Source organism: Barbus barbus (assembly GCF_936440315.1).
Source record: "Barbus barbus genome assembly, chromosome: 8".
NCBI lineage: Eukaryota > Metazoa > Chordata > Actinopteri > Cypriniformes > Cyprinidae > Barbus > Barbus barbus.
The window spans coordinates 1786357-1801225 of record NC_136736.1 but is presented as its reverse complement, the minus strand read 5'-3'; the positions used below and the strand labels follow the sequence as shown (position 1 = coordinate 1801225).

At 37.2% G+C, this 14869-nt stretch overlaps 2 protein-coding genes across 2 annotated transcripts; both read right to left on the bottom strand.

The window, feature by feature from the left end:
• Positions 1–482: 482 nt before the first annotated feature.
• Positions 483–5177, bottom strand: LOC306874042 (histone chaperone asf1b-B). The gene is made up of 4 exons (XM_079423757.1): positions 5044–5177; positions 3462–3577; positions 2904–3080; positions 483–1917 (listed from the first exon to the last, which is right to left on the bottom strand). The coding sequence occupies exons 1-4, from the start codon at positions 5150–5152 to the stop codon at positions 1726–1728; spliced, it is 594 nt and encodes a 197-aa protein (XP_079279883.1). The 5' UTR covers positions 5153–5177; the 3' UTR covers positions 483–1725.
• Positions 5178–6264: 1087 nt separating this feature from the next.
• On the bottom strand, positions 6265–8453 carry LOC306874041 (CD209 antigen-like protein 2). Its single transcript, XM_079423756.1, has 5 exons — positions 8239–8453; positions 7892–8047; positions 7663–7766; positions 6984–7087; positions 6265–6682 (listed from the first exon to the last, which is right to left on the bottom strand). Exons 1-5 carry the CDS (start codon positions 8345–8347, stop codon positions 6541–6543), a joined length of 615 nt encoding a protein of 204 aa, XP_079279882.1. The 5' UTR covers positions 8348–8453; the 3' UTR covers positions 6265–6540.
• Positions 8454–14869: the final 6416 nt, after the last annotated feature.

Genomic DNA, 14869 nt, shown 5'->3' with positions numbered 1-14869 from the left:
AGTTGTGATTTCTCGATATCGAAACAAAACATGGCTCCTTTTCTATTGTGTTAGAAAGTAAACCTATATTATACGTAAATTGAATATTTCCACTGTTGTTGTCCAAGAATAAAAACACATGTTGGCCCCAATAGAAGGCTATTTTGTCACTCAATGTGGGGTAAGTTATCACATTTGAAACTGGCTTTTCCCGAAACATTTGAACAGTAAAACAAATAAGTACAAAACTTTATTTTATTAAATTTTTTAAAGAAATTCAGCGAAAATGCAAAACGTTATTTAACATAAATTTCTTATTTTCATATTCTTATTTTTATTTAGTCTAACTTGAACAGAGGTGTAAAAAGTACTCAAAAATTATACTCAAGTGAAAATATAGATACTTTTTTTTTTTTTACAGTTTATAAGATACCCAGTGAAACTTTTACTCAGTTAAAAGTATCTGGCCAGTAGAGTAAAAACAACAAAAAAAACTTTAAATTGTATTCAAGTATTAAACAAGTATTTTATTTTTCCAAATTTTGCATTGTTTTGATTATTTAAACGTTCTTTCTTAACATCCATCACCTAACTCTTCTCCCATAGCAGTTTGAAATACCAGTGTTTGGTTTGGTTCAGTGTCCGTCACCCCTCTGACCCACGGTGTGCATATTTCCACAGGCCCAGATCAGAGGACCGAGAAGAGAGGAAGGCCAAATGAAACTATGGGATGAGAGCAGAGGGAGTGATGGAGGGATGAAAGGAAGAGTAGTTGTCTGATGTGATGTGTGGATCAAAGGTGGAGCAGCCCAAAGTGCCATCTCTAATAGCTGTTGCTTAGCAACATCATAAAAAGACACACAGTCCATATAAAAGAGCCAGGAAACGGAGAGAAAACCAAAGACAGTTTTACAAAGACAAAAGTTTATATTTATGAAATCTAAGACTTTTCATAAATATCACATGGAAAGAGAAAAAGGCAACGAAAGAACCAACTTGTATTCAGTTTAAAACAACACAATCTCACATCCCAACAAAACAGAACCAGAGCTGGAATTGTGACGAGTTCCAAATACTGATCATATCCGAACACAATATTCCCAAAAAATTGCTTTCTAAGATTTCTGATCGTAAAGTACCACAGGATGAATCTCACAAAAACACGTCAAGGTCACGTTTTTAAAAAGAAAAACTTTTTTGGCAATTCCTATTATTCTCAGTGATAGTTCTCTTTGTATTTAATAAACACAACCATGATGTATGAATAATTTACACCAAATTTTATTATTATACCATTATTATAAACCACTTTGCCTTACAGTAATGAGGTTTGTTTTCCTTTGGATTATATTAAAGAGAGTTTGGGGGGAAACATTTGTGAACAATCTCAAAATGCCAACATACTAACGGCCTTAAAATATAACCTAGTTTTTAAGAAAATGCGAACCAGACATGTTTTTATGGGATTCACCTCACTAGTGATGTGCACCACAGAAAAACAGAAGAAAACAGTCCATGTCTGCTGGTGCTGCAGGTTCGGCCCCCTGCTGTTCAGGACAGGGAGAGCAAGACAAAGTCCCACCACTGCCTGAGCGCTTCAAGTGTGTGATCAGAGCAGTAAGTGCCAGAGGATTGAGATGAGTGTGTGTGTGTGTGTCCAATCTCAACTGTAACAACATGTAGGTGTATAAATACAAAATGACACATTTATTACTTTATGTATGAGGTTGTTATTGTGTTCAGGCTCTATAAGCAGTCCATAGAGTTGTCAGGCATGAGTCCAAGGGGCGGGGCTTTGCCGGGCATGGAGGTGGGCGGGAGCATGGCATTGGGGGCGGGATCTACATTCTCCGAATCCTCCATCTTGTCCATAGTTGCCTCCCAGTTAATGTGGAAACGGGTCACACGAGGGTTAGATGCCAAGATGTTCCTTTGCAGCTGCGAATCGGCACAAACACACACAAAAACAAATTACGATGAAACATCGAAAAGAACAATAATTCGAATTGTTTGGATTTGAATGTCAACGTTACATTGTAAAGACTCAATGCTAACATTACTCCTCAAAATATAATATAATTTACACTTGACAACATTAGTTAATTTTTTTGTTAATGCAATTAATGAGCAACGAGCAAGACATTTGTTACAGTATTCATTTTGTTAATGTTAGTTATTAAAATTACGTTACACTTTATTTTAAGGCGTCTTGTTACAGTGTAATTATACAAGTACTCAGTAATATTAATTAACTACATGTACTTACTATAAGCTTAGGATTTGGCTTAATTGCATGTAATTATGCATAATTAATTGTTATTATAATAGTAGGTACAAGTAATATGTGTAACAAGGACACCTAAAAATAAAGTGTTGATTTTAATAACGCATTCACAAATGTTGAAATTAACAAACTAAGACTAATAAATGTTTTAGAAGTATTTTTTAATTGTTAATATAAACTAATGTATTTAATTAATGATTAACATGGAATCTTATTATAAAGAGTTATCGTAATTAAGATATATCATCTCTATGCTTACAAAACCTGTTTAATGTGTCGAATGAGAACCGAGGTTTATATATTCAACAAGCGGTTTAAGAATCTCTCGATTCGCCGCAGAATGAATGCGTGGAAATACAGGATTCTGTAGCAACACGCACAATGGCAGCGACCTGGAATCGTTTAGCAGAATTAATGAATTACAAACGATACTGGACTATAAACGGCAGCCACCTGCCTCTTTGATCTGGCCAACATTACCACATTTAAAATGCAGCAGATCTGTGTTACACAAATACACTCTCAATACATAACATGCATAATGTCTACTGAGTGTTAATGGGCTTCCTGGCCTAAATTCAGTTCAGCCCTTGTGCCGTACCATTAGTGAATAAAGCACAGCATGTATATAATGTCTCACCTGTGTATAGTCGGGTTTGACCGGTGGGTTTTCCCGTAGCTCAGGGTCTGTGTACTCATTGTTTACATAGTAACCAATGCGAATGAATTCCTGTCCCCGATAGGTGCATGTGATCAGCACTACGGTCACGCCCACTGCATCACTCTCGGGGATCAGTCCTGTGTTTGGAGCGTCCGCCTGTCAATCAAGTCAAGAGAGACGAAACAAAGATTTGAGTGCTGTTTCCAAATCATGTTTGTAGCTTGCAAGTTGCAAATGTTCTTGTTTCTACAAAATGACCCTTTGGATTTCATGACTAATCCAAGGTATGCATGTGTCTATGTTTGAACTGTGTCCAGTGGACCAATGTGCCATTGTTTTTGCACTTTTCCAGGAACACATCTAACTGCAATTTGTGTACTCGATTTGAAATTTGCACTTTACTTTCTCCATTCATCTCTAGTGCACTGCGATGTATTGACTAACATGGTATTATTTATATGGGTTAGAAATTAGATTTGCAGAAGTCGATCATACTGCACCGAACCAGGAACAAGTATTTCCCAGATTATATCCCACCTGAAAGACAAACATATGTCTGCCTGCAGGAACTGGGCCGACCAGAACCGAGTCCAGGACCTGGTCGTACTCCTCGCTCTCAGCTGAGCCCACATAGATGATCTTCCACTCTAGATCTGAGAGAGAGGCAGAAACCGAGGGATAAGGACTTGTTGTTTCTAACAGTAAATAGACAGAATATCAATACCATACAATGAGCATTTAGAGCAAAATTAAAAGGATGCGAGTTCACATGCTTGAAAAACTGAACATCCTTTTAATTTGTATTTCAAGTTTCATATGAGATTAAACATTTGAGGTTTTGTAGCACAAAATGTGACAATTTCTTATCTCAATGTTAACCAAAAATCTTATTTTATTTAGAAATCAAAACTGCTCTTGGTTTGGTTTAATAGATGTCATAACTGAACTTTTAATAGCATTTTTATCGTGCCATTAAGTGTAATATTACTAATCGTCAGTAAATTAATATTATAACGATTAAATAAAAATGTTCTTTTATCAAGTGTAGGGAAAGTTTTATTTCTTTTTAGATCATGATAACTATTCAATAACTGAATAAATATTCATAATTAATGCTGTCTAACGATTAATGACAAATAATCACATCCAAAATAAAAGTTTACATAATATATGCGTGTATATTTATGTATATATAAATACACACCCATAGAGTATATATTTTGAAAATATTACATGTATATTTTTATTATTTATATTACAGATTTAATATATAAACATAACATTTTTCTTAAATATATACATGTATGTGTGTGTATTTATATAGACATAATAAATAAACAGTACACACGTGTTATATAAACAAAAACGTTTATTATGGATGCGATTAATCGTTTGATAGCACTGTAATAATATTTTTATAGTGAGGAATGGCAAAAATGTATTGTTTTATATATGCTTAAAATGAGTAAGATTTACAATTAATCAGAACATTATTCTAGTCAAATTTAGACAAATAAATAAAAAAAACACCCTTACATTTAAGAATTTTTATCTTATTTGTGTTCATAAAATAATGTCTCTAGAATAGCAATGATACACAATCTCCACAGCGCCTCCCGACACGTGACGTCACGAGAAATCCAGCCAATCGGAGAGGGCACAAACACATTGTTGTGTCTGCAGGGTTGCCAGGTTTTCATAACAAAACCCGCCCAATTGCTACTCAAAAACGAGCCCATTCGTGTTTAGTGGATGATCCCCGGTAAAACTCGCGTTCCGGTGGGAAAAATACACGTTTTTAGCGGTGTTCCCCTGGTAAAATCCGCATTTTAGCGGCTAAATATCACCCGCGGACATGAAAAACAACCCGCGGGAACAATGTTAAACTCGCTCAATTCCGCGGGAAACCCGTAGACTTGGCAACACTTGAACTCCCCGCCGGCGCCAAAATATTAAGCGCGTAAACATTAACACTTTTCCCGCTTAAATCACCACAAATATTCCCGTGATTGCTGATGAGGTGCAAGACAAGACGTAATGACATTGTAAAACATATTTCAGTATCATTAACTTAGTAACTGCAGAATGTGTATAAAGTGTTAATTTGTGAATTTCTCACCTTCAGGAAGGTCCTCCATGCATTCAAACGTGATTTCGAATTGAAACGGGTTTCCAAAAGGACTGGGATTATCCAGAACAGCCACGTTTAGCACCTGCACTTTAGCCATGATGCTCACAGAAACCGGCCTTGTGTTTGAGGAAGAGAGCTTCTTAAAAACCGTCCAGGTCAGTCTAAATCCAGCAGAAGAGTTAGATTTACAAAACAATCCACTGTTGAAGCAGGTTTTCTCTTGATGGGGTTAATTTGTACTTTTTAAACTAATCAGATGGTCGCCATACATCCATTTATTGCTAGAATATCCTGAAGAACATGTAATTTAGTCTGGTTTTGCGTGGATGCGGTTTTAAACACAATAAAAGAATCAGATTCAGTCCTTTCCTCGGGATCCTGAAGGAAAAACGTCCCTAAATGCAGCAAAGACACTGTTTGAATGACAGCAGCAGCAAGTGCTCTTCTTCTTCTTCTTCTTCTTCTTCTTCTTCAGTCTGATAAACCTGCTCTCTGCTGAATCCTGCTGGACTGGAGAAATCTTCTTCTTCTTTGGGGTGTTATGGCAGCTGGCATTCAATTTGCTGCATTACTGCCACCGACTGTATACTATATTCTCTTGTCCAGTCCAGTTTCTTTTCAAAAGCCTAATAAATATTTCCTGCACATTCTAAAATACTTTTAACATTTCCCTCTACTCGTCCTAAACTCTGTAACATGGTCATAATTTCTTGTCTTTCTTGAGTAAATTTCCCGCAAGATATTATTCTCAACCGTCTCATACTCCATTAAGGTTGCTATTCTTATTCTGCTTAAAATGACTTGTTCTTTCCTACTCATAGCATTATCTCTTGATACACCCACTCTGTTTTGTATAGTATGCCTCCCCACTGCTGCTGCCATTTCTCCATTATTGCATTCCACACTATGCTCTTTCCCACTGATTTAGATAATATTAATTTTAATTTTTGGTTGCCTTTTTTGCAAGCATGTCTTGCCTGGAATACCTGAATGAGCCGACACACACATGAACACATTATTCTTCCCCTGCCTAACTGCTGTTGTATAAATAAATAAAATATCATAGAGCAGGCCCTGGTGATTTGTAGCTGTGCCTGATTTAATGCTCCTTGGCACAGTTCTGGAGGAAATCTCTCCATAGTCGGGTGTCAAATACAGTGAAGCAGATGCACAAGAATACGAAATGAAAAAAAAAAAATGCTGTGCTAAAACCGTCAATCAACAATTTTATTAAAAAAGAAAGCAATGCAAATCAAAAGCAGTTCCACAGACTGGATGAGTAATTGCAATCTCAACACTTCAGACCAACAAATGAGACTCATAGCAGCTGAAATAAGGACATATATTAACACGCTGCTATAATGGAGCAACACATCAGAGGTTTGTTGTGCCATACCCAGCTATTAATATGATGAAATAAACTAAAACTCAGAAATTAAGAATAATTCCATAAAATAATACGAGTAAAAGCATGACAAGCCTAGATTAACCGTATTTCTCACAAGCCCCCTTTCTTGTGTTTTTGCACGGCAGATCATTCCAGTTATTCAGGATAGGTTTTTCAGGGTTCAGAGTAATACAGTCCTCATTTCCACCAACGTCATTTGGCTCACCCTTGATCCAAAACCTGAAGAAAATGTGTCAGATGTTCAATCATATCAGACCCAAAGTTTTTACTCTTTCAGTAACTAACAACTGAGGAGCATCACAAGCTTTTCATGAATCAATACTAACAGCACCGCAAAGTTTAGAGAGTAAACGAAAGTGGTACAAAAGACTGAGCAGAAGTGGAAGTGCAGAAAACTAAAAGAGGGAAGTTGTCTGTTAGAATTCCCTTGAATTGTGGTCGTTGTCGTGATTGCGTTCGTGGAAGAGCAGAGTCTTCGAAGGTCTCAAAAATAAAAAATATTTCTGTGTTTAGCACTTACTCTTGTTTCAGTGGTGAATTATCCACCCATTGCATGCTGCCCTCCTGCTCTGTGTCAGACAAACCAATCCAAACACTCTCTGTGGTGAATGAAGAGATGAGTCTCTATGTGTGAATAAAACATGAATAAGTGTGATTCCTCTCTTTCATTAACAGAAACCTCACCTTAAAGGCATAGTTCACCCAACAATTAAAATGTGATGTTTATCTGCTTACCCCAAGGGCATCCAAGATGTATGTTTCTTCAGTAGAATACAAATGAAGATTTTTAACTCAAATCGTTGCAGTCTGTCAGTCTTATAAGACTGTGATCCGCCAGACAGCAAGAAGAAGAAGAAGAAGACGCGTCACGCGCCGGCTGTTGTGTGAATGTGCTCAGGACAGTTGGACCGTGTGGCGGATCAGAGGGATAAAACAATATAAATACTGTTCAGTTTTTGCACAGACCGATCATTTTGTGTCTAAAGACCTCAATGAGCCGCAGGGTTTAATTTGGTTTTTCGATGTTTTTTTTTTTTCTCTCTCAAAGCCGTGGGGTACCATTGACTGCCATTATATGACTGACAGACTGCAATTTGTGTTCTACTGAAGAAACAAAGTCATCTTGGATGCCCTTTGGGTAAGCAGATAAACATCCGATTTTAATTGTTGGGTGAACTATCCCTTTAACACAAACTCACCTGCTTCTCTTCAGTGTTGATAATGACCAGATCAGCTCCAAGATCCCTGCAGTACTGCCTGCTGTCAGACCAGTTCTTCAACTCATTGGACATGAAAAACCAACCTGAACCAGACAGATTTTTATACTTTTCAAAGCTATGCAAAAATATACGGGAAAAATTGATCCAACCTCGTTTAGATGCTTCTTCAGTTCATCACTCAAAGACAAGACTCTGCTTTCTAACTTACCTTTCTTCTGCATTAGATCAGTGTTATTGTCCTGTAAGATCTTTATCAGCTCTCTCTCTGCTGTGACGGTGATGTGCTGCAGTGTGATGAAGACCAGCAGAACAACACAAATGAGTCCGAGACCCACTGTGATCAACACCAAACATCTACTTCCTCCTGACAAACACGACCAAAACACAGAAAAATCCATTAATAACAATTCACTGAATATTATTAGGCAACAACTCAAATCAACATGTAAGTAAAGTGTATGTTTACTTATAACGACAAATGTCTGCATTCCTATAAAGTAACATATGCATTCAAAAACACAGGCTGAAAAAGTATTAAAATTGTAATACACTTACTGCATCTTTGAGTTAGTCCTTCCGCTTGCCTGTGATTCTGTGTTTGAGATCCAAATGTGTTCTTAATGTCTTTGCGTTCAACATTTTCATAAACATCCGTGTCCTCCATTATTCACTGTGAATGTCAGTCTTCACAGATGAGTTGTGATCTTTAGTGTGTTGCCTAATGTTTAAAAATCCCTAAACCTACACAGGAAGTCACTTCATTCCTGAAACTGGTTACAAAATCATACATACTGCATGTATATGTAGGGTCAGCATACTTTATGCAAACGTATACTTCTGACAAACGAAAACCAAAACAGTCATGTTTTAAGAAACTTTTCCTAAAGTCTTCAGTAAAATAACTAAAGTATTTAGTTCCATCACAGGTCTATGTCAGTAAAAAGCAATTATCTTACATTTCACTCTATATTATTCAGTTTAACATTTGAAATAAACCTTCAGTCAAGCAGGGAATGTTCTCAGAACTTGGCTAACATTCTCTCATGGTTCTCTCAAGGTTAAAAACAAACTAATGTTAATATAACGTTTGTCCAAAGTTATATGGTTTAAATGTTCTCATAATAATGGGTGAAACCAGTGTTGTCTCCAAGTCCTAGTTTTTAATCAATTGAGCAAAGGTGGGACTTTCAAAGACAGTATGAACAATTATTGTCCCCACTGTTGAGGACCGTATGAGTCGATGCAGCCTTTTTTCTCTTCAATATTGAAGTATTATGGTGGCATTTGTTAAACCAGACTTTTTTGTTTTTTGTTCAGTAATAGCTGAATGTCAGTCAATAAAACCAAAGAGAGACCACTTCATTATATTCATTCATCATGAGTTACAAGTAGAAAGTGTGAACGAATCTGCTACTTCAAGGTTTGATTCAGCAACGCACAAATATTTGCTGTGAAACAACACTGTTATTGTTAAGAAACAAAGGGGTCAAGAGCCCAACTAAAGCAAACACTTATCTCCATGATGGTGGCAACATCTGATCCTCTGTAATTCTCAATAACAGCAGGTGTTCATTACTAATGCACCATCATCATTTAATTAGTCACTTAATTATCTCATTAACGTTAACTCTTTTAAAGTCCCACCTCTGCTCAATTGATTAAAAACTAGGACTCAACACTGGACTTTGAAAATTAAGTTGAAAGAACGTTTCAGGAACATCAAAACGTTCCACTAACATTAAGAAAACCGGACACATAGAACGTTCCCAAAACCAAAAAATGTTTTTAAAACGTCCTTAGAACTCAAAATTGTTAGCTGGGATAGAGCTTCAAAAAGTTTTCTTTCAAAAGGACAAACATAAATTCAAACAAGAACATAAAATAGGAAAAATTATTCCATGTTAATACACTTTATAAAAGCAGAAAATAAAACAAGTTAATGTGCCTCAGCTGGACTATTTCAGTGTTAAACCCTCACACATGTATGATACGCAATTGTTTTGATATAGGGAAAAACTATATTTCTAATTCTGACATTGTTTATTCTTCAGACAGTCTCTGTTAAATACTATGCTAAACAGCATATGCTTCAATATTTCGGTTTCAACAGGCGTACAAATTCTAAAATAAATAAATAATCCCAGGGTGAGAATGATCTTTAGTGCCCTCTAGTGTATGAACTTTTCTAGCACTAAAAGGTGTTTTTTATTGAGACACATGAGCTGCTTCTCATTTCATAAACTGCACATCCTCGTTTCACATTTTACTTCATTTTCTCGTGTCTTCTGAACATGGTGAAATGTTGCCTCGTGATCCCTGATGCTCTGAATGTGCTGTAAAAGAGTACCAATAACATCTGCTGGTTCCTGAAATTTACAACAGATATAAAGCCTGGAAATACACCAAAGGGAACTAAAATGTCCTTTGAAATATGTTTTGTTTCGAGAAAGAACTCCACTGCATCGACCTCACAAAACAAATCTTCAGTCTCAGTTGATTCATGGAATTGTTTTCAAGTGTTTTATTTGATTTTTAACCACAGGGTTGTTTTAAATTCAAGTTCAAGTTCATTTTATTTGTATAGCACATTTACAACAGCCACCAGGCTGACCAAAGTGCTCTACAGATTATACCACATGCACAAAAAACAGACCTGACAAAAATTTTATACAACCCGTTTAAAAATGGAAAATGGCCATATCACGTCAATACATTAAGGAAAACAAATACGTTCTTAGCAGGGACTTAAAAACAGACAGCGAAGGGGCCATTCTAATCTCTAGAGGCAGGGCATTCCAAAGTCGAGGTCCTGCTACTGCAAATGCACACTCACCTCTGCGCTTAAGCCTAACGTGAGGGACTACCAACAAAGCCTGGTCACAGGATCGTAGGCTAGGCTTCTGGACGGAGTGTAGAGATGAAGAAGTTCAGACAGGGGCTAGGTTGTGTAGGGATTTATATACAAAGAGGAGAATTTTAAAGTCTATTCTCTGGCAAACCGGCAACCAGTGTAAAGATTTAAGAACTGGGGTGATGTGTTCATGTTTACGACACTTTAAAAGAAGTCTGGACGCAGCATTTTGAACAAGCTGAAGACGTGCAATTTGACACTTAGATATACAGAATTGTTTAAAGAATTGCAGTAATCTAGACAAGACGTAAGAAAAGCGTGAACAGACATTTCTAGAGTTTTAGGAGTGAGAAAATATTTAATTTTGGACAGTAAGCGAAGCTGATAAAAACTGGATCCGATAACACAATAGATATGTTTATCAAATTTTAAATGCTGGTCAACAAGAACTCCTAGGTTCCGAACCCGTGAGGATCTAAAAACGGATAAACTTTCTAACTCAGGGCTTATACACTGAGAGTTCTCATTGGGACCGAAAACAATTACCTCGGTCTTGTCTTCATTTAGGAAGAGGAAATTTTGGGCTAGCCATGATTTAACCTCCTCTAGACATTGCAGAAGAGAAGTAATCGCAGTGGAATGTTTTCTTTTAATTGGTAAATAGATCTGAGTATCATCTGCGTGGAAATGAAAAGACACGCCATGTTTACGCAGAATAGAGCCCAGAGGTAGCATGTAGAGAGAAAATTGAGAAGGAGCTAAAATAGAGCCTTGTGGAAGGCCACAGGTCAGAGGTGCAGGGGAAGAGGTAACATTACCCAGCTTCACTAAAAACTTTCTGTCTGACAGGTATGACTGAAACCATTTCAGGACGTTAGCTTTTAGACCTACTCAAGACTCCAATCTAGATAATAGTGAGGAGTGGTCTACGGTATCAAAAGCGGCCGATAAATCTAGAAGAATAAGAACCACAGAGTCTCCGGAATCAGTAGAGAGGTAAATATAATTTAAACCTCTCAATAGGGCGGACTCAGTGCTGTGGACACACTTAAAACCAGATTGAAAAACCTCATAAATACAATTACTTGACAGAAAATATTGAAGTTGATTCAGCACAAGTTTCTCCAAAACTTTTGAAATAAAAGGTAATACAGAAATTGGCCGAAAGTTTTTTAGGACAGAGGAATCCAGTGAAGGCTTCTTGAGCAGAGGAGTGACCGTAGCCACTTTAAGACTGGCAGGAACAGAGCCAGTTTGGAGACACTTATTGATACGAGACACCAAACCTGGCCCAATCGAATTGATAATTAATTTAAAAAATCTCGGGTGAATGATATCGCTAGAACAGAATGAAGGTTTAAGCTTGCCAATCACCTCCTTAAATTCCTGGAGATTTGTAGGAAAACGGCAGATGCAGATGACATGATTGGAGAGACAGTTAAAGTTAAAGTGGGGTAGACGCTAAGTCCTAAGTTAGTAATTTTGTCACTGAAATATCTCAAGAAGCTTTCACAGAGAGCAACAGAGGCAACAGGCAAAGTGTTAACAGAAGGATTAGTAACAGATTGAATAATTGAAAACAAACCTTAGGTTTTAAGGCAAAATAACTTGTAGTTTTTATTAATAAATGCTGATAGCTGAAATCAATTTAAGTACTTCTTAATCTAAGTTATTTCATTAGTGTCGAATAGAAAATCACTTGAGCATCATTTTGGAGCTCACTTCCTCTCTGATCACTTCAGTCTGATAAACCTGCTCTCTGCTGCGTCCTGCTGGACTGGAGGAAATCTCGCCATACAGCAATAAAGCAGAAACACAAGAATGAAGTAAAGCATGAAATGAAAACAAACATCCCAAGTTTACTATGGTAATGATGGTAATTGAACATTTTATTCAAACAGAAAGCAATTCAACTCAAAAGCAGTTTTACAGACACTCAATATCAAAATAACAGGGTAAAAAAATAAGGCGACTGGATTGTCTCCTCACTTCAGACCAACAAATGAGACACATGATAACATCTAGAAAAGATTATAATGAGCTGCTTGTGATGGAGCAAAATATGAATGTGTCATTCACAATAAGAAGGATTATGTTAGAAGCAAAACCACAAGATGGGATGAACCCTATTTTTCACAAATCCCTTTTTTCTTATCTGAGCATGGGCGATCATTCCAGCTGTTCAGGGTCTCTCTTTTATAATTCAGTTCAACACAGTCTTCATCTCCATTCTTGTCATCGGGCATACCTTTGAACCAAAACCTGAACAACATGTATCAGATGTTCAGTTTTTCTGAAAACTAATATTTGAATCAAAAATACTCACAGTATAATAGCACATTTTAAGAGTAAAGTAATACAGAAGTTTGATCAGTAGTGAAAGGAAAAGTAAAAGAGAGAAGAATATATTTCTTTATCACACTGACAGATGTGACACATTAAACCGGCTTTACTTGTGGTTGATTTGTATTCAGAAGGTTATGATGGCCTCATTTTATATTGAGAATCAAAAAGACTAAAACAAACAAATACACCATGATTTTTAGCACTTACCCTTTTTTCAGTGGTGAATTATCCACCCATTTCATATTGCCCTCGTTCTTTGAGTCAGACAAACCAATCCACACTCTCTCCGTGGTGAATGAAGAGATGAACCTCTGTGTGTGAATAAAAACAGGAATAAGTGTGATTCCTCTCATTCATTAACAGACACTCACTCAAACTCACCTGCTTCTCTTCAGTGTTGATAGTGACCAGATCAGCTCCACGATCCCTGCAGTACTGTCTGCTGTCAGACCAGCTCTTCAACTCACTGGACGTGAAAAACCAACCTGGACCACAAAGAGACATGTACTTTATAAAACGGTGTACATGAAAGATACAAAAGAAACAACAACATAAAAAAAAACACATGCGTACTGACCTTGTTTAGATGCTTCTTTCTTCAGTTCCTCACTCAAAGATGTGACTCTAGTCTCCATCTGGCTTTTCTCTGTAGCAAGATCTTTGACTCTGGTCTCCAGCTCCAGTTTCTTCTGACTCAAAGAGTTGAAGTTGCCCTGTAACTGGCTTTTCTCAGCAGTGAGATCTCTGACTCTAGTCTCCATCTGGCTTTTCTCTGTAGCAAGATCTTTGACTCTGGTCTCCAGCTCCAGTTTCTTCTGACTCAAAGACATGAAGTTGTTCTGCAGTTGATGTTTTTCAATCATTAGATCAGTGTTATTGTCATGTAAGCTCTTTAACATGTCTCTCTCTGCTGTGACGGTGATGTGCTGCAGTATGATGAAGACCAGCAGAACAACACAAATGAGCCCGAGACCCACTGTGATCAACACCAAACATCTACTTCCTCCTGACAAACACGACACAAAACACACAAAATCAGTGAATACTCTTCATGCTTTTTAGAAGTTAAGTTTCAAATCAACCTCTGTAAGGGTAATCTACTATTGCTTTTGGTAATAGACATGAATTTTTATGTTTTATAAGTATATTTTTATGTCATGTGGAAGTGCTATGTCAAAATTTGCGGACAAGATCACGTTGAAAAGTTAATAAAAAATAAGTCAATGTTAATACACTTTTAACACACCATCTGCAAAATCATGTCAGCTTTAAAGTAATTTTCTGCTTACTGCGCTTTAGCTCTTTTCCTTCATCCTCGTTGTGACTCTGAGTTTGAGGTCCAGTTGTGTTCTGAATATCTCTGTGTTCAACATTTTCATAAATAGCCTCTAGATCCATTATTCACTGTATCTGTACAGGACGTCTTCACAGTGAGCTGTGCTATTTAAAATGCTGATTAATATTTTCAAGAGTGTTAAGTCTGCTGAGGAAGTGGTTTAATTTCACACTGTGGTTTAATTTCACACTGGCCTTTGGTGAGAATAAAGTCTTTCAGTCACACTTAAAAACTCTCTGCAGAGCCGTACTACTATGTTTGTGTTTTGTACAATCAGCCATGTGTTATCTGTCACGGTGCGTCTGGAAGGAAACGAGGGGACACGGAGTTCTCCAGCAAGTAGTATTTTAATAATATACTTCTGAGACACGGAGCACAAGCAAGACAAACGGGAATGACAATATAATACCGGACACAAAGGCAGGGGAACACAGGGCTTATAAACACTGGGAAATCAACAAGGAAGAACAGAAACAGGTGCGGGGCAATTAAACACAGGGCTAGGGACTAATTAACTAATGAACAGGGAATGAGGACAGGAACAGGAAGGCCAAATATGGACACGAGAGGAGGGGGAAACAAGACACAGGACTGACATAACGCCCCCCTCCGGAAGGCATGTCCTCACGCCATACACCATCCAATGGGGGGGG

Coding starts and splice junctions, on each gene's coding strand:
- LOC306874041 (XM_079423756.1), bottom strand. CDS start 8,347: ATGGAGGACACGGATGTTTATGAAAATGTTGAACGCAAAGACATTAAG. Junction 8,048..8,238: donor AGGACTAACTCAAAGATGCA/GTAAGTGTATTA, acceptor CGTGTTTGTCAG/GAGGAAGTAGATGTTTGGTG. Junction 6,683..6,983: donor AATTCACCACTGAAACAAGA/GTAAGTGCTAAA, acceptor CATTTTCTTCAG/GTTTTGGATCAAGGGTGAGC.
- LOC306874042 (XM_079423757.1), bottom strand. CDS start 5,152: ATGGCTAAAGTGCAGGTGCTAAACGTGGCTGTTCTGGATAATCCCAGT. Junction 3,578..5,043: donor CATGGAGGACCTTCCTGAAG/GTGAGAAATTCA, acceptor CCTCTCTCTCAG/ATCTAGAGTGGAAGATCATC. Junction 1,918..2,903: donor TCAAACCCGACTATACACAG/GTGAGACATTAT, acceptor GCCGATTCGCAG/CTGCAAAGGAACATCTTGGC.